Consider the following 20,364-nt stretch of genomic DNA (forward strand, 5'->3'; position numbering starts at 1 on the left):
GTTGTTTTTCTTACTCTCTCATTGGGGAAGGGATGAAAAAAGCAAAATGTAAGTGAGGTCCATTACATATTTCTTTTTGGTTTGTTTCCATGGCCAAAGAATCAGTTAGTAGTCAATCTAATGTTAATGAACCTCTCTGCACTTAACCTCGCTAGTTTTCTTGGAGAAGACAATTTTTGAGACTCTGCTCAAAATCTTTCTACCATGTTTTTATGCTACAATAACTTAGCCATCCAGATGCTTGGGTCATTTCCACACCAAGATAATGAAATCTATGGATTGGTGACTTCATTCCTATAGATATTCTCTCCAATTCCTAGTTTTTATCCTGTGCAATTTTTGTCCATATCTTTCTGCAAATGATCAATAAGGAGATCCTCCCAACATGTGAAGGACTCTTCTAGGAACATGTCTTGACATGTCTTGAATACTGATGAAGCATATGGAATAATCATTCAAAGTTCTTCATACTGGATCAACCTGTTTTTTTTCTCATTATATATCTTTCTGATGATATCCTATATTATGCTTCTTTTGCATAATCCTTCATTGATATGTTCTAGCCTACTATCCTCAATCCATACTGATTCTTTGTGTTTCCTTATGTTATCCTCAGTTTTTCATCTTCATTGATTATTAATATCCATATGATATTCTTACAGAGACCATGCCTTTTCAATTGCATTGGGGGTAAAAAGGGAAATCAGAGAAGGGAGTTAATCCATTCAATTTTATTAGAATCTTAAATGAACCAGCTCAATCAGTTGTGCATGGTTTACTATAAAATACTTTTTTTTGCAAAAGTCTATTTCCTTTACATATATTCATTAAGGATATCCTTGATCTAAGCATAGATAATCCTCCATAAAATATTACGGAGATGGTAAAGTAGACATATGAGTTGGCATTAGTGATGTTTTTAAGATGAATTTTTATGTGTAATAACAGAGTTCATGTCTTTTCCAACCAATTATTTGCCCATTTTTAGATATACTGAGATTTGTTCCATAAGCATCTGAAATTGTGATATCGCTAGCAAAGAGTGAAATAAAACATCAAGCAGGAAAAAAAAAAATCATTCGGCAAAATATTCATTGGTTTGTCGCCATCTATCTTTACTGTTCCTATTCCCTTTCTTTTAATACATTTAGAAATGAAAGGGATTTACTCCAAACCCTTCATTTTACAGATAAAGGAAATGGGACCAAGTTAAATAACTTTTCCAAAGTCTCACAAGTAATAAATGAGTAACAATTTGAATTCAGATCCTTTGATTCCTAAACTAATTAGAATTCCAGAATATTACCCTTCCCTTCCTGCATTGCTAGTAAGCACAATGGATAAAGTACATCTCCTTGAGACAAAAAGTCCTGAATTTAAATTCAGCCTCAGACATTTACATCTGGACAAGTCATTTAATCTCTCTCTGCCATAGTTTTCTCATCTGTAAAATGAGAATAATTGTAGTATCTATTTCACAAGTTTTTTTTTTTTTTTGTGAGAACCAAATGCAATAAAATTTATACAGTGTTTAGAATAGATTATGGCATTCAGTAGGCAATTAATAAATAATTATTTTCTTCTACTATTCTGCATTTGGTTCATCCTCTATAATATCTCTCCAATATTTTATAGATAAAAGACTTTTTATTCCTTCTTCTTTGCCTCTTTCCACCTTCCTTTCCTCCCTTTTCCCCCTTTCTTCCCTCTTTCCCTTCTTCTCATCCTCTCTATCTTCCTTCCTTCTCTCCATCCCTTCTCTCATCTCTTCCTTTTTCTTTCTCCCTATTTCCTCCCTTCTTTCTCTTTTTCCCCTTCTTTCTTTCCTTCCTCTTCCCTCCTTCCCTTCTCTTTTCCTTCCTTCCTTTCTTCCTTCTATTTTTCTTCCTTTTCTCCCTCCCTCCTTTTCTCTTCTGCCTCCTTCCCTCCCTTCCTTTCCTTTTCTCTTTTCTCTCCTGCCTCCCTCCCTCCCTCCCTCTCTTCCTTCCTTCCTTCCTTTCTCTCTCTGTCTCTCTTTCTTTCTTTCTTTCTCTCTCCTTTCCTTCCTTCTTTCCTCCCTCCCTCCCTCCCTCCTTCCCTCCCTTCCTCCCTCCTTCCCTCCCTCTCTCCTTTCCTTCCTTCCTTCCTTCCTTCCTTCCTTCCTTTCTTCCTTCCTTCCTTCCTTCTTTCCTTCCTTCTTTCCTTCCTTCCTTCCTTTCCTTCCTTCCTTCCTTCCTTCTTTTCTTCCTTCCTTCCTTCCTTCCTTCCTTCCTTCCTTCCCTTCTTTATTTTTTTCTTTCAGCTGTATTTGTACAATGTCAATAAATGCTAGGGAATTATGCTGGTCACAGTTGGAAGTTTTACAGTCATCAGCATGAAAGTAGATGAGAGGATCATAAAAGTCTGATTGTATGAGAATCCTCATATATGTACCAGTCTGATCAGTTCTTTTAGAGAACATCTTGCAGCAATTTCCTTTTTCTCTAGACATACATTGCATTTGCTTCCTCCCTTATTATGCTTTTCATTTCTTACCTTATTCTCTGGCTTACCTATGTACCTGTCTTATTTTGTATTATTTCTTCTACTAAACCACAAAAACTAAAGCATTCATTTAGGGCAGGGACAAGCTGTGATATCTTCCATAGCACCTAATATAAACTATTGCATGTAAAGTCATCAATAAGTAATGATTCAATTGAATATAATCAACAATTCCACATCCCTTAGACTGCAGTAGCATATTCATCTGGGAACCTTCTAAAGATTTATGGCAGTACATGGTTCTGTGTCCAAGAAGTATAATGTTTGAAGACAGCCTGAAATAGACAGAATGATACTTGTCTTTGGGAAAAAAAGCTATTGGGAGAAGATTCTGGGAAGATGGTGGAATAGGTCAGAAAATTATAAGCTCTCCAGATTTTCCCTGACAAACAAAACAAAATAGCACCTCAGGACAAACAACTAACATGAAAAACAGATCAAAAAAAGAAAACTATAAGAATAATCACACTACCTGAAAGGTATGATCAAAAAAGAATTCTTGATATAATAATACAAGAAATAATTAAAGAAAATTGTCCTGAAATGTTAGGAAAAAAAGGAGAAAGTAGAAATAGGAAAAAAATCCATGATAACATCTAAAAGAGATCTTACAAAGAGAACAAACAGGAGGATCATAGCCAAATTCCAGGAACCCAGATCAAGCAGAAAATATTACAAACAAGGACAAAAAAACAATTCAAATGTGGCAGAGACACAATTAGATTCATATATGACATAGCAATAACTACATTAAAAGGCTGTAGTTCTTGGAACATTATATATCAAATAGCAAAAGAAATGGGACTGTGGCCAAAATATATCCCCCAAAAGTTAAGCATAATCCAGAATAGGAAAAAAAATAACATTCAATGAGTTGCCAGACTTTCAGGATTTTGTTATGAAAAGATCTGAACTTAATACAAAATTTTATATATAAGATCAAAGAGAAATATAAAATAAACATTGAAAACTAATTACAAGGGGCTCAGTAAAAACAAACTTTAATTTTTATACTTGGAAATATAAACTGTAAGTCTGAGATTGTCATTAGTAATTGGATAGTTAGAATGAAGGATTGATGTAGAGCTGAGTAGGAAGTGATTCTAAAAAACAAAATTGTGTAGGAAAAGATAAAAAGGGCAATTAAGTTATACTAATGAGGTGCAAGAAGAAAAACTTAGAGGATTTAGTTGGGGGAGGAGGACTGAAAGTTCTTGAACCCTACGCTTATCGCATGTACATTAAAGAAAAAACAATGCATATATTTCTAGAAGTGTATATTCTAAATTCAGAAAGAAATAAGACCAGAAAGAGTTAGGGAGGGGGAAGAGGATAAGGGAGGGATTTTTAGAGGGAACCTTATTTATATCAGACCTGGGTTAAAGAAAGAACAACATATACATGGGGTATAAAAGTCTTTTAAATTTACAAAGAAATAATAGGGTAAGGGAATATTATAAGAAGGTGTGTAGATTAACAAGAATGGAATAAAGAGGGAACAACATGTATATTTGGAAAGCTATAAAGCCTTCTAAAATCAAATAAAAATAAGAGGTCAAGAGAAAAAATTGAGGAGAGAGGATAAGGGAAAGGTCTTTGTGAGCATAGATTAATAAGAGGGCAAGGTAGCAGTGAAAGTAAAGCAGAGGAATCAGGAGAGATAATAAAGAAGAGATACATATAAACATAAAAAGATCTGGAGTATAATTTATTATGTGAAAAAAAAGGCAGGTATGGTGACCTCAGACAAAATTAAAGCCAAAATAGATTTAATCAAAAGGGAAAAATAAGGAAACTACATTATATATTAAACATGTTGATCAATATTGTTTAGACTATTTAAAGTAGGTACACAATATAAAGTTGGAATATTACTGTAGTATAGGAAATGATGAGTTTGGTAGAGTTTGCAAAATATGGAAAAACTTGGACTTATGAAGGAAGATTTATCCACCTTCAAAGAAAGTACTAACAAGCATAGTATGGGCTTACATAGATGCATATAAATATATGTGTGTATACATGTGTGTGATTATAGATATCTATGTGCATGTACGCATGTGTAAATACATGTTTTGCACATGTGTGCATATGTATATATTTTGCATGTGTATGTGGGGCTGGTATATACATCTGTGTTTAATTGTAGCCTTCTTATATTGAGAGAGGAAACGAGAAAAGAATAAGGGTAAAAATGCATAGTGAAGAACCAAAAAAAAAAAAAAAACAAACTACAAGGAAGCAAAAGATGGACATCTCTGAACACAGTGTATAGTATTCACTATATAGAGTTTCTTGAAATGGAAATTTATTAGTTTATATTTTGAATCCTTTCATGTTCTGCTGTTCACACTGCAATTTTTTTCCTATTTTTATTAAAGTTTAAAATTAATTAGTTAATTATTTTTAAAAAGAAAGGAACTATTTTAGGACTGCTGATGACCTTAAAAGCCTGATTTAATGCTAATCTTTAGAACTTGTGTTTATATTGATATTAGGATTAGTTCCTTACACTAGGGGGATATCTTTCCTAAACCCTCAAAACTTTTTGATATGAAGGAATGTTATCTTAAGTGAAAACTTTCTAAGCATCCATGGCAACTTGTGAAAGCTAAAAAAAAGTTCCAAAAGAATTAGGATAGTGTTTTAAAGATGGAATGCTTCATTAGCGTAGATATTATAGATTCATTAAAAAAAAACTTATACATCTTCCAGTCAAACTTCTTTACTTTTACTGATGGAGAAATTGTGATCCCAGGCAAGTGAGAGGTATAAATCCACAAGGCCAGTGATAGGATAGCAAGAAATAGAATTTTGGCTCCTTGAAGGCAGAAATGTTTTAATTTTGTGTTTTGATTCCCAGCCTGGTAGAGGGCCTGAACCATGATAATAAATCATAAATAAATAAATGCTTGTTGATGGAGTGAACCTGAACCCTTGTCTTCCAATTCTCATTCAGGTATTCCTTGCTGACACCTTAGTTGTAGTCATTGAAGGCCTAAATAGATAAAAGTATTTTGCAGAGTTAATTAACAAACATGCCTTTCCTAAGTTAAAGAACATTAAACCACTAGTAGAGTTATCTCAAATAATAACAAACTAATGACTTAATTGCAATGGTGAAAGTAGTGATAATGTCACCAAAAGAATGTGGGCTTCCCCCAAGGCCTCCTTATTCCCTGAATCTCTGAAAGAAGATGAGCAACTCACTGTATCAGCCAGGTAAGAAGCCACGAACTAGAAAAGCATCTGGGCAGCAAAGTGCATAATGAATAGAGCACTCAGCTGGGAGTCAGGAAGACTTTTTTATGTGAGTTCAAATATAGCCTCACACACTCACTAGATGAATAACTCTGTCAAGTCACTTCACCCTATTTGCCTCAGTTTCTTTATCTGTAAAATAAGCTGCAGAAGGAAATGGAAAACTACTCTAGTATCTTTGACAATAAAATCCTAAATAGGGTCATGTAGAGTTGGATATGACTTCAATTGCTGAATAACAAATGAGAGCATATTGCTTTGCCATTTCAGGGAGGTAAGTAAATATAGGTGTATTGTAAGGCTCAAATAAGATAACACATGTAAACTTTGAAAATCTGAAAACACTATATGAATGACAGTTATTATGATGATGATTATTCCCCAGTCGTTGAATCTCCATTCTGGATGATGATTATTCCCTGAGTTTTTGATTGTAGTCTTGCTGAGTTTAAGCAATGCTATAATGCAAGGGTATACTGGGAAATGTTTAACAACCAGTTAAAGGGGTGAAAGGGAGGGGAGAAATGTATGTACATGTGTTTTTCAGTTTAATTTGTATTATAGATATTTTCTTTAGTTTAGACAGTCACTATTGCCCTTGTAGCAATTGCTGATTTCTGAGATGTAAATGACACAGAAATTTTAATAATTGTTCTCTTAATCCTAAAGCTGGTTAGAGCTGGCTCCAGCACACCCCTAGGTGAATGGTTCCTCGTTTTTGAAGAACAGGCCAGAATATAAGATCAAAGACCCAAATTAGAGAAGTTTAACTCCTTCAAGTCAAAAAACAGACAAAGAAAAATAGAACATCAACTTCAAGAAAGAGAAGCTGAGTCTAAGCAATTCATGTCTGTCTGTCAGTCAGAAGTCATACCCCATTAAAAAGCAGACATGAGTGGCTGAGAAAAAAATTTAGTTGAATTAGATCGATTGTCTTAATGAACCAGAAATCAACTGGACTGTGTGACAAGTTCATTCTATTTAGTTGCCTGTCCAATGCTATTTGAAAAAGAAGGAGGAATTGATGCGTCAGTTTGGTGTATTCATTAAGATGCTGTACTGCTTATCTAATTGACTGAATTTTTCGTTTTTGTTTTTATGTTTGTTGTCTGCAGACAAAACGTCTGAGTTTTCCCCAAAACAGATTGCCATGAAAACTGCACAAACACAAGAGAAATGATGGGAATCCTACTGCCTAATTTTCATTATGCCTAGTTTATATTCCACCCCCGGGAAGCTAGTAGGAGCAGTGGATAGTGCATTGTCTGGAATTAGGAAGACTTATCTTCTTAACTTCCAAGATGGCCTCAGACACTTACTAGCTATGTGACTCTGCATAACTGCTTCAGTTTCCTTATCTATAAAATGATTTGGAGAAGGAAATAATAAACCATTCTAGTGTCTTTGCCAAGAAAACTCCACAAGTAGTCCTGAAAAGTCAGACACCACTAAACAAGAACAACAAAATGAGCTACCTCCTTCACTTACTAGCTAGGTAACAGATCAGCCAAAGGTCTCTGAGCTACAGTCCACTCATCTATGCATAAAATATTTGTATCACTCATCTCAGAGGAATTCTGGAAAAATCAAATGAAAGCATTACACAAATGTGAATTGCTGTATTTAAATATTTTATCTTCATATGCAATAATGAAAGAATGAGGCTATTATACTGAGAAGAAATGCTTTTAATAAAAGTATATTAATCTAGTGGATTATGGGATGCTTACATAACACTCCTCCCCTTTTTAACTACAAAGGGAGTCTATAACCATAGTTTATAACTAGAAGAGAGCATATAAGGTTCTTGAGGGCAGTGACTTTTGTTCTTTGTCTTTGAATCTTTGATATTTGGTACTATTCTATTTTGAGGCAGCTAGGCAAAGCAGTATGTGAGAGTCCTTGACTTGGAGTTAAGAAAATCTGAGTTAAATATCTCACTTTAGATATTAGTTGTGTGAATCTGGGCAAATATATCTCTTGAATTTTCTCACTCTGAGAGTCTTCATTTGTAAAATGGGATTAACAATAGTAGCTACCTTTCAGGGCTGTTTTAAGATTAAAATGAGATATTTATTAATCATTTTGCAATCCTTAAAGTACAAAAATTATATATGTTATATTGTTGTACTGTTTTGTTATATGATATTAATGATTATTGAACATCTATCACACTGAGCATATAGTGGACCCTTAATTAATGTTTGTTGAGCTGAAGAATTTGATGCTTAAATCAACTGGCAACAGTTATTGTTGCCACTGGCAACCCTACTCATATGTGAGGATGAATTTTATATAATGTTGGCCATCACTCTAAAATCTTCTCCATTGTCTCCTATTTAGGTCATCAATGCCATTGAGCAAGATTACAGACTCCCCCCACCCATGGACTGCCCAGCTGCTCTGCACCAGCTCATGTTAGATTGTTGGCAGAAGGACCGCAATACCCGACCACGCTTTACAGAGATTGTCAATACCTTGGATAAAATGATCCGGAATCCAGCAAGTCTCAAAACTGTGGCGACCATCACCGCTGTGTAAGTTTTAGGGCATCACTGAGAGGGGAAAAGTCCTGTGCAGGGTTAATTTAAAAAGCAATAGCAAACACAAGAAAAGGCAGCAAAAAGAGGCAGCATGTTAGAGTGGCTACAAAGCCATCCTTGAGTTAAAAAAATATAGTTTCAAATTCCAACCCTCTCATAAACTGAGTGTGTGACTCCAGGGAAGTCACTTAAATTTTCAGTGCCTCAGTTTCCCTGGTTTGATGATTGATTCAAATGGATGATTAATTTCATTAGCAAATACAGCAAATGGAAGAGCATTTACTTTATCACTCAACTTTTTGGGGAGACAGCATGGTTTAGTGAGAAACTGGTCTTAAAGTCAAAAGACCTGACTTTGAATACTGGTTCCATCAATTATTTGCTATGTAACCACAAGTGAATAATTTCATTTCTCTAAACATAAGTTTCTCTATCTATAAAATGGATATTATAATACTTGTTCTCACAATATTTGTGAAAATCAAATAAAATAGTCCACGTAAAGGTAATTTACAACTCAGTTTACATAATAAAAGCTATTATTTGTTTCTCTCCTCTCTCTTTTGATTAAAATATAGATGTGTACATTGCTTTAGCTTCTAATTTAGTCTTCATTTTTTTCCCTCTGCAGTTAGTCTATCTAGCATGATATATAATGCTTTCTCTTCATAAGGTATAGTCAATTTCTGGAGCTCTCTCATTATATGAAAATTATAAGGTGTCCATGAAAGTATGCATAATAGGCATGGAAAGAACATAAGGGTCTGTAGTGAGGACTTTTTTGATTCTGTCGTTTTTCTTTGTTTTTAAATTTTCATTCATTCATTTATTTTTGATGCACATTGCTTTATGAATCATATTGAAAGGGAAAAATCAGAACAAAAGGAAAAATACAGAAGAGAAAAAAAAAACAGAAAAAAAAGAAGTGAATATAGCATGTGTTGATTTGTATGCAATCCCCATAGTTCTTTTTTCTGGATGCAGATGGCATTTTCTATCCATAGTCTGAGAAAAACCAAGTCTTTCATAGTTGAGCATAGAACATTCTTGCTGTTATTGTGTACAATATATTCCTGGTTCTACTTGTTTTGCTCTGCATCAGTTCCTGTAATTCTGTCCAGTACTTTCTAAAATCAGCTTGTTCATCATTATAGAACAATAATCTTCCATTACCTTCCCATACACAACTTGTTCAGCCATTCTCCAGTTTATAGACATATACAGTTTTCCAATTTTTGTTACCACAAAAAGAGCTGCTACAAACATTTTTGCACATGTGGGTACTTTTTCCTCCTTTATGATTTCCTTGAGATACAGAGTGACTCTGCTGGATCAAAGGGTATACACAGTTTGATAGCCCTTTGGGCATAGTTCCAGATTTCTTTCCAGAATGGTTGGATCATTTCACACTTTCACCAACAGTGCATTAGTGTCCGTTTTCCCTCATGCCCTCCACCATTTCTCATTCTCTTGCCTTGTCATTTTAGCCAATATGAGAGGTTTAATGTAGTATAGCAGAGTTATTTTAATTTGCATTTCTCTAATCTATAGTGAATTTTTTTCATCTGACTATAGATGACTTTGATTTTGTCATCTGAAAATTGTCTGTTTGTAACCTTTCACCATTTATCAATTGGGGAAAGACTTGTATTGTTATACATTTGACACAGATTTTTATAATATTTTAGAAATGAGACTGTTGTTAGGAACACTGGCTGTAAATTTTTCCCAATTTTGCACTTCCCTTTTAATCTTGTTTCTGTTGGTTTTGTTTGTGCAAAATCTTTTTAATTTAATATAGTCAAATTTGTCCATTTTGCCTTTTATAATATTCTCTAGTTCTTCTTTCATCATAAATTCCTGCCTTCTCTAAAGAACTGATAGGTAAACTATCCCTTGCTCTCCTAATTTGCTTATGGTATCATCTATTATGCACAAATAATGTATCTACTTTGACCTTATTTTGGTATGGGGTATGAGATGTAGGTTTGTGTCCAGTTTCTGACACATTATTTTCCAATTTTCTCAGCAATTTTTGCCATTTTTGGGTTCCTTTCCCAAAAGCTGGAGTTTGGGGGTTTATCAAATACTAGATAGGCCTTGGTTATTGTGTCATATGTATCTAATCTATTCCACTGATCCACCACTCTATTTCTTAGCCAGTACCAAATGGTTTTGATGGAGGGGCAGCTAGGTAGTGCAGTGGACAACGCACCAGCCCTGAAATCAGAAGGCCCTGCATTCAAATATGACCTCAGATGCATCACACTTCCTAGCTGTATAATCCTGGGAAAGTCATTTAACTCCAATTGCCTCAGCAAAAAAGAAAAAAAAATGGTTTTGATGTCTGTTGCTTTATAATATAATTTTAGATCTGGTACTGCTAAGCCACTTCCTTTGTATTTTTTTTTCATTAATTCCTTTGCTATTTTTGCACTTTTGTTCTTCTAGATGAATTTTGTTGTTATTTTTTCTAGTTCTGTAATTTTTTTTTTTGGCAAATTGGTATGGCACTGAACAAGTAGACAAATTTAGGCAGAATTGTCATTTTTATTATATTAGCTCAGCCTACCCATGAGCATTTGATTTTTTTTCCAATTGTTTAAATCTGACTTTATTTGTGTGAAAAATATTTTGTAATTGTTTTCATATAATTCCTGGATTTGTCTTGGCAGGTAGATTCCCCCCCCCAAAAAAATTTACATTATCTACTATTATTTTAATTAGAATTTTTCTATCTCTTACTGCTGAGCTTTGTCAGTAATATATTGAAATACTGATGATTTGTATAAGTTGGTTTAATTTTTTTCAATTCTGTCTGACTTCATTTGGTTTTGGGGTTTCCATTTGGGATTTACTTGGCAGAGATATTGGAGTAAGTTTACCATTTCCTTCTTCAGCTCATTTATACATGAGGAAACTGATTCAAACAGGGTTAAGTGACTTGCCCAAAGTCACAGTTAGGAAGTGTCCAAGACCAGATTTGAATTCAGGAAGATAAGTCTTCCTGACTTTAGGCCCAGTCTCTATCTGCTATACCACCTAACTATCTTCAGGTTAGGATTCGATTTTTCCCTTCTGAGGTAATTGGGGTTAAGTGATTTGCCCAGGGTCACAGCTCCTACATATTAAATGTTGGGGGCTGGATTTGAACTCAGGTCCTCCTGACTCCAGAACCTATGCTCTATCCACTGTACCATCTAGTTTCCCCCATGACTATAAGATTTAACAAATGACAGTTCCACTAGCTACTTGGGGGGGGAAAAGAAATATATCATGAGCAAATATATACACATACATATAATCTTTATTTATATGATCATATTACAATAGTCTAGCCACCAAGACAAATAAACCCTCTTTAGAATCTCAGAAATCAGAGGATTTTGATTCACATTCCACTTCTGATGCTTCATCACTTAACCTATATCTGCAGGTTATCTTGTTTGGTAAAACTACCAGAATTTCCAGTCTGGTACCAGTTTGTTAGCTCAAGGCAATAGTGAAACTTAGAGAAAGATGTAAATATTAAATATGCCTTGATACGTTACATTGGAAAGTGAGTCCCAGTTTGTTTTCTCAAAGAAATTTAAGTTAAGTGACTGTTCTATAGTCTTACTGCTAAGGAGTAAAAGACACAACAGGTAGTTTAATCAGTTCCTATTTTAGTTTTCTTCATAATTCCTTCATACAGAGTCAAGATAATTTGTACACGAAAAGACTCAAGTCAAAGAAACAAAATAAAGACTAAAAATTTAAAATCCAACCATTTTCTTGGTGGAAGATATTGAAAACTGGCTAACAAAGAAGCTGACAAATATCCTTCTCTAGTGCAATTATGAACTGGGATACTAGTATTTTTCTAGACTTAAGTGTGATCTTTATTGGAGGCAGGGTAATAGGTGAGAATACTCCTAAAGAACTATTCAGCCCTAAAGCTCAATCATCCAACCATTAGGGCATACTGTTGAGTTTTAGTCTACAATATTGATTAATTCTTCCAACTCTGTAGTTTAGCAGTTTAACTCTGTTTTATTTCTGTCACTGCAGGCCTTCTCAGCCCCTGTTAGATCGTTCCATCCCTGATTTTACTGCCTTTACCTCAGTGGATGATTGGCTCAATGCAATTAAAATGGTTCAATACAGAGACAGTTTCCTAACTGCTGGGTTCACCTCTCTCCAGCTGGTTACCCAGATGACATCAGAGTAAGTAGACCATATGCTCTTCAACCTATTCAATAAGGATTTAGTTCTCTCTAATGTATTGGGATTTGACTATACATGACCTCATTTCTTTTCACAGCTATGGATATTGATGGAAAGATGGAGACATGGTATATATTGGGAAGATAGAAGGGAAAACTGTAAACCATATCAAATAGGAGAACTTAAAATTAACATTTATGCATTATGTGCCAATTTCCCAAGATTTTTCTTTCTTTCATTCAAATTTTAAAACGCAAACTATCAAGGAAAATCTTCAGATGGAAAGAACAGAGATATTCAATAACTTAACCAAATTGTAGAAATAGACATTGCACTATCTTAATGCCATTCTCAGAGGTCCAGGGAAATGTGTAGAGTTTTTTACACAAGTAGCACTTGTATAAAACTACAAACTTGAACCAACTTGTTCTTCCTCCCACCATAAATGCTGATAGATAGATGAATAGTGTCTCTTTTAGGTGCAAATAACATTTTATATTACAACTGATGGTCACAATTTATCATAGCAAAGAAAGGTATGGGTGATGGCCTGAAGCTTGGTCCAACCAGACTTGCTTTGCCTGATTAATCTCTCTGGCTAAAAGAATACCCTGAAGCCATGTATCTAGCATCCTATCTCATAATACCCTAATGGTAGATTAGAGAAGCAATGGTCAAATTCTACAATTCTTCTTACCCCTAATTTCATTCAGGATGAAGTCATTCATTCCTCTAAACTTTGAAATGCTCCTTTCAAAAATCTCCATTCTCTGGCCTGCTTGTCAGATAAAGAAAATATAACACTAAGATGCAGTATTTGTCATGTCCCTATTCACTAGGCTGCCTTGGACTCTGTACCACAATGATAACTTCCTTCCAGTTCCAACTTTGTTTCTTGGAGAATTGTTATTGTCAGTGATAACAGGGACACCATTCTCTCTTGGGAGGTTGTTTGGATATGGTTCCAAACTCAGATCTACTAAACATCAGAGTTCATTTAATTTCTCTTTTATAAACCCTGGGTACATATCCAGCCATTATCTAAAAAGACAGCTCCTGCCATTATAAATTACTATCACACAGAAAAACATAAAAATGCAACACTTACAAGTAGAAAATCAATCAACTCAGGTTGTAGGTTTAAAATGGACACCATGGGATGATTGGCAGAGGCTATGATTCAAGAATGGAAATAACTCTGCAATGAAACTATTTTCCCTCTTATTTTTACCTCTTTTTCTGGCCACTAAGGAAGAGAAGATACACTATACTTCCAATACAATGGGGATAGTGTAGAATAATTGGCCCCAGAAGAATTCTGTTCTCTGTTTGGAAATACACACATGCAAAAGAATTGAAGGAAGAAAAAAAGGAATAAGAATAATTTGAGTGGAGAGTGAAGTTGATATATAGGGAGTTTATTTTCAGATAAGAAAGAGTAGCTCTGGATACAATTTGAGATATTTGGGGAGAAAAAAAAAGCAAGCTCTATGCAAGAGTTGGTAAGACTCAGAAATGTAGATGCAAAAAAATATATAGGAAATGTATGATGATTAGTGATAATAATAATCTTAATAGTCATATGTAATCACTCAAGTAAACTGCAACTCAGGAAAAATTGGTAGCCTTACTAAAGCAAATAAAAAGGCAAAAAGGGGTCTAGAATAAAAACTATGAGCAATACTTCTCCCCACTTTGCTCTGGAGGAGATTGTGGGGAATAATCTGATGATCTGGGGATTTGAAGGCATATGATCCATTTTAGGAAGACGTTTGCATATTAGCATTTTTCATTTTTGAGGCTAGCTCAATATTAATAGTCTTTTCTTCTTAGTTTTGAAAAAAAATATTATAATCTAATCTTCTGCCTGTCCTTTTCTTAGCTACCTAGGGACAAGTGAAAATAAAATAAGAGTTTTATTCACATTAATGCTTCGAAAATTATATAGGTCACCACAAAATATGTAGACTGGAAATCAAGTCACAGAAACTTTCACAGAATTTCTTTAGTTCAGATACTTGAAAGTCATTTTGGGGATATCTTTCCTGGAATTTCAGGATCTTTGTTTCCAAAATAGAGATAGAAAAATAGTAGTCAGAAAGGATATAATGAAATTGTGTATCCTGACCTTTACAAATTTTTCAAAATGCCAATATGTGAGTATTGAGTTTAAAGGAAGGATTGATGAGACTTTGGTGGAAGTGTATGGATAAAATGTCTAGCCACAAATGTCCCCTAAAATCTTCTGTTTTGCCCTTTAGGTGGAGTTTCTACCTATAAAGTTGGAGCAAATGAATAATCAATCAAGTGATTATACCCCACCTAATATAGGTGATAAGAAAACCAATTAATCTCAAATATAGACTTTAAACCACAGATTTTTAATATAGTTAGTGTCCATGGAAAGATTTTAGGTGTTTCATAAACTTTGTTGGGGGAAAAATACATCTTCATTAAGCTCTACCTTAATTTTATGATTTCCTTTAATTGTTTAAAATCATTATTCTGGGAAGGGATCTATAAGCCTCACCTAACTGACCAGGAATCCATGACCAAAAAAACAAAACAAAAATTTAATAACTTCTGTTCTAGACTAAGTGTTAAAACTCCTTGAAACTGAAATTATGTTGAACAAGAATGTCATTATGATAGGTCAAGAGAACTTGGTCATGAGTTAGGACCAATTCCAAACATATAACTAATGAGGGGTTCACCACATATCTAGGAAATTATGGATAATTAGGGGGACTGCAGAAGAATTAGGTTAATCAGGAAAGGTTTCCTGGAGAAGTTGTTTCAAGCATTACTTTGAAGGAAAGAAAAGAGTATTTTGATGGAGAAGAAAGACAAAGAAAATTATTTCCAATTCATCTTTATTTGAAGCAAATCATTCTGTTCAACTTTGAATTATTAATACTTTAAAAATATTTCCCTATTCCTATAAATATCTCACTTTCTAGTCACATAATTCCCTATGCCTGGGATGCCTTCTTGGAAATTCCTCCTCCTTGTTCCTGCTAACACACACACACACACACACACACACCCATACACACACACACACACAACACACACACACTTTTTAAAGGCAGAGATCAAATCTCAGATCCTCCTGGGCAGTCTCTTATGAGATTTCATAGTATATTATTCAAACTTGTCTTAAGTACTGATATTTTACTTTTCATCATTTTATTTTAATATTATTTTTCATATTATTTCTGTTCCTTATGTTCCTTACTAAATTGTAGAGTCTTTAAGCATGGGGATTGCTGTCCTGTACACAGAGGGCGTGCAATAAATATTTCTTGAATTAATGAAAGAAATTATAGTGAATTTTTTTTTGTTGTTGTTGTTATTTCTTTTTCTTCCTCCAGAGACCTTCTGAGAATAGGAGTGACTTTGGCAGGACATCAGAAGAAGATCCTGAACAGTGTTCATTCCATGAGGGTACAGATGAGTCAATCTCCAACCTCAATGGCATGAGAATTCTCGTTTTCTGAGGGGTAGGAGTGGGAGGGAAAGGGACAGGGGTTGAAGGGGAAAAGAGAGGTTAACAAAGCTGTGAAAAGTTTTGCAGAGGTTGGCTTTACAACTGAGAATCATAATGTCACCAACAATGAGTAAACTGGACTGGATTTTTTAACAGGCAACTTCCATTTCTCACTGACAGAAGCACCTTTATGATACCATGGGGAAACCAAATATAGAACTATAAATATGTAAAAATCATTTATGTAAAGGAAATAAAGAGAAATTAAAATGTATTGGGGGAATGAAAAATAGACTCAAATCCCACCATCAGTGAGCAAGTCATAAACCAATAGGAGGAAAGGGAAGGAGGTAGAGGGGAAAAAAAAAAAAAACAATTTTCAATTCTTCTTCACCAATGACATTTCTTTTCTTTTCTCCTTTTGCACTCCTCCCCCAGACCCCTGTCCCTTCTCCCACATCCATTTCCCTTTGCTCATGACCTGTGTGGGGAAGGTTCTTCAAACAAATTGTCCAGCGCCTGAATCTCAAGATGTCTTTCTGTCAGTTACCAAAGGACTTTGCTGACCACTGCATGGGGGATCCAAACCAAGTCAATTAATGTCTTCATATTGAAGAAGAGATGTACCTTCAATTGAAAACCTTGTTTTTCTTTTGTTTGCATTTTTTGCAAAAAGGAAAAAGAAACCACAAATTGGAAAAAAAAAAAACACACAAAAAAAAAGAAAACCTGTTTCCGTGCGTGTGAACACGAGTGTGTGTGTGTGTCTGCATTGTAAAATGACTGTGGATTCATTGCTTGTTTATAACAGACACAAACAAGAGACTGACTACTGCAACAGCATCAGTACCATCACTCCCCAGGAAGTCAGGAATGATCAGAGGTTGTTGACTTGGCTTTCTGCTTGGCCCGGCTGGACCACTGGTTTCATTGGGATTGGGGTGGGGAGAAAAAAAGGAAAGGAAACCAAACTCACAATAGCTTGCAAACTCAGAGACAGGAAGCAGAGGAGAGCTTTGAAATGGATCTTATTTGGGCCATGCTAGAATAGTATTGACTGTTGGATTTCTGGCAACTGGAAAGAAGGAGAAAAAAAAAAGAGTATGTGGAGAATATTCTCCAACATTCCAGTAACATATAGGTAGGTGGTAAAGAAGAATTGATCTTTTCTAACATGTGGACCTAAGGGTTTTGGTCTTAAATACTGGCTTAGGTTGTATGGCTTCAGAGGTATGTTCATATGTTTCTGTGTTTCTCTTTACACTATTCTCTATTGTACCTCATTGCTCAATTCACTTTTGTAAATTCCACTTAACATTTAAATATTTTTAATTTGCCTTTTACCTTAATCTCCTTGCTAATTTTATCTGTCTAATTAAAATGAGCAGAAGCATGTCTGGGTTTACATAGAATGGTGTCAGAGTGTATGTCCATGTGCCAATCAATGGGTTTCACATGAGGAACCATGGAAGCCTATAAAATACTTTCCCCATTAAACTGTTCTCTCTTTCTCTGGGATAGAGAGACTATTTCCCTTGTCTTGTCATGTTCAAGTTGGAGTACACTAACAAGGCCAAGAGAAGAAATTAAGAATATTATTCTCATTTCAAAGGCGTTGGCCAAAATACAAACTAAACCAATAAACTAGCCCAACTTTGGTGTACACACACACACACAAACACACACACACACACACACACACATTGTTGTCTTCAGTGTATATATTCCATTTCAAAACAGCCAATTTGGATACCTTTGTAAACTCCAAATCATTCAAGATACCTTTAAAGAACACTTTCTAGTTGTTGATATTATGATGGTTCTTACATGCATGTGTTGGTATATAATTAAAAGGAATTATGGGATTGCCACATTACTTGTATAATAAATAATCATGGCTAGAATAGTAGTATTTTCAGTACCAGAAACCCTCATTAATGGGGGAAATCCCTACTCATCAAAGATTAAAAGACCTATCAAAATTTGTTCACAGTATAGAGACATGCTCTCTTATTTACCATTTCACTATTTACATTTCTTTTCTTAAGTATTTGCTTATCACATGATCTTAGATGAATCAATGAATAAGTGAGTGATTGAGTGAATGAATAAATGAAGGAATGAATGAATGAATATATATGACTACAACACTTCCCATCAGATACAAAGTCCCCACTGAGAGCCCCTTTAGTGCAGGAAATAATCGGGCAGATAAGCAAACTTTTCCTTATTAATTGCTTGACAATTCCATGCACAATTTACTAATTGCCCCAAAGACTTCAATCCATGAAGTGTCTGACAAGCCCAGGCAATGCTGCTAATCTACTCTCAATTTTCCACAGGAATGAATTTTAATTTGTCACTAAATAGATCATGCTGTATTCTTAACCCTGGTGTCCCCATACTGGGCTCAATGGAAAACTGTCTGTTTCTTTGCAGCAGATAGATTATTTCATGGAAAAAATAGGGTTGCTTCCTATAATTTAGTTTCTTCCAAAGACAACGGGAATAGAATAACATTATTCAAAATGGATAAAAAGGAACGTGAATTAAGAATAGTAATCATGGAAAGCACAGCTTTCAAATGAGAAACTATGACAAAGTAGTAAGTAGGGAAAGTGCTAGTCCCTGCTCCTCTTCCCATTGCAGACCTGTTAAAAACTATCCTTGCCAACTGCCTGCAGGCCATTCACCAGAAGCTATGGGGGAAATGGGTACAAATCATGACATGGTTTGTCTTTGTGTGAGATGTCACAACATGGTACCTGTTGTATGTAGCATTCTGATATTGAAGCAGTAACAAAAGAATCCAGTCATTCTCAGGGATGATAAAGCTGTGGGAGAAACCCACAAGATGATTTTATCTCCATTTTATTTAATATCCTCACTGTAATTCAGTCTGATATTAACCACATTTTCAGGGTAACTGCATGCAGCACAGGCAACTTGTCATCTCTAGCTGTGTCAAGCATCCATGAATTTTAGTCAAGTATTTTTGTGGCCATAATTGTTGCTTGTTCTTGAGGCCCAGGAGCTCCAAAACATTGAATATATTTGTGCCAATTTCTACAATAACTTCATAACTTATATAGTCACAACATAGAGGAACACAGTGCTCCTATCATAGCCAGGGAATTCATTCCTCTAAGTGAATCAGGCAGTATTAAGGCCATGATTATAATGAAAGTTTGTTTGAATCACAGGGAATAAGGTGGGGAGTATTTTACCTTTTAGGTCATCGGACTAGAGGTTGTGAGAGTGAAGAGCCTTCTGGAGTCCCCTGCTCCTGTCCCATTCTACACCCCTATTTCCTTAATATTCCCATGACAAATAGAACAAAATGATAAGGGGGGGGGGAAATAAACATAAGAAGAGAGAATTCATTAGGCATGAAGCATTAGAGTTTATATATATATATATATATATATATATATATATATATATACATATATATATGTTCAAATCCATAGATAATAAAAAGAGTCATACCCTACAAATGACCCATGAGAAAATTTTTAAAATCAAAAATAATAAAAAAGTCATGAAGATCATCATGAGGCCATTGGAATTGACTAGAAACTATCTTTTTCTTTTTCTTTTTTTCCTCTTCTTCTTCTTCTTCCCATACTTTATGTGTTTGAGGCTATAGAGAGGGAATTAATAGCTTAAATAGCTTAAACCTCAGTCTTGTGTTTTATTTGTTTGCTTTTTGCTGATGACACTGTCTTTCTCAGAGAGCTAATATGTTTTGTACATATACATTCTTTCTGTTTTCTTTTGTCTCTTTGAGATACAGTCCTAGTAGCTGTATTTCAGGATCAAAGGGTATACACAGTTTTATAGCCTTTGGATATAGTTTCAAAATGTTCTCCAGAATAGTTGAAAAATCTGTTCACAATAATACCAACAATACATTAATGTACCTGTATTTCCACATCCCCTCTAGTATTCTTGTTTTCCTTTTCTGTCATGTTAGTCTATCTCATAGTATGAGGTGGTGCTTCAGAATTATTTAATTTCATTTCTCTAATAGTTACTTAGAGCTTTTTATGTGACTACAAGTAGGTTTCATTTCTTCTGAAAACTGTCTATTCTTATCCTTTGGCCATTTATCAATTGGAGAATGATTTATTTGTATAAATTTGACTTAAGTCACTCACATACTGTGTAAGTGACCCTTTTATCAGATAAGCTTGCTGTAAATTTTTTTTTATATTTCTTCATTTTCTATGCTACTTTTAAAGCAAAAATGTAGTCTCCCTGATTATATTTGAATTAGATACATTGATGAAATCAGGATCTCTACCTCTGCTATTCTTTATATTAACTGAAAAACAATAG

General features: G+C 34.6%; 1 protein-coding gene across 5 annotated transcripts in view; it reads left to right on the plus strand.

Moving 5' to 3' along the window:
• Positions 1-17,435, plus strand: part of EPHB1 (EPH receptor B1) — a 705,608-nt gene extending 688,173 nt beyond the window's left edge. For 2 of the 5 annotated variants that reach the window (XM_031959775.1, XM_031959777.1), the window contains exons 14-17: positions 8,128-8,321; positions 12,378-12,533; positions 15,908-16,036; positions 16,462-17,435. In XM_031959775.1, coding sequence (XP_031815635.1) covers positions 8,128-8,321; positions 12,378-12,533; positions 15,908-16,016 — 459 coding nt within the window. In that variant the 3' untranslated portion in view covers positions 16,017-16,036; positions 16,462-17,435. The remainder of the gene's footprint in view (positions 1-8,127; positions 8,322-12,377; positions 12,534-15,907; positions 16,037-16,461) is intronic. The other 3 variants (XM_031959773.1, XM_031959776.1, XM_031959774.1) reach the window with 2 other exon arrangements.
• Positions 17,436-20,364: the final 2,929 nt, after the last annotated feature.

The sequence above is a fragment of the Sarcophilus harrisii genome, chromosome 3, assembly GCF_902635505.1.
Source record: "Sarcophilus harrisii chromosome 3, mSarHar1.11, whole genome shotgun sequence".
Classification (NCBI taxonomy): domain Eukaryota; kingdom Metazoa; phylum Chordata; class Mammalia; order Dasyuromorphia; family Dasyuridae; genus Sarcophilus; species Sarcophilus harrisii.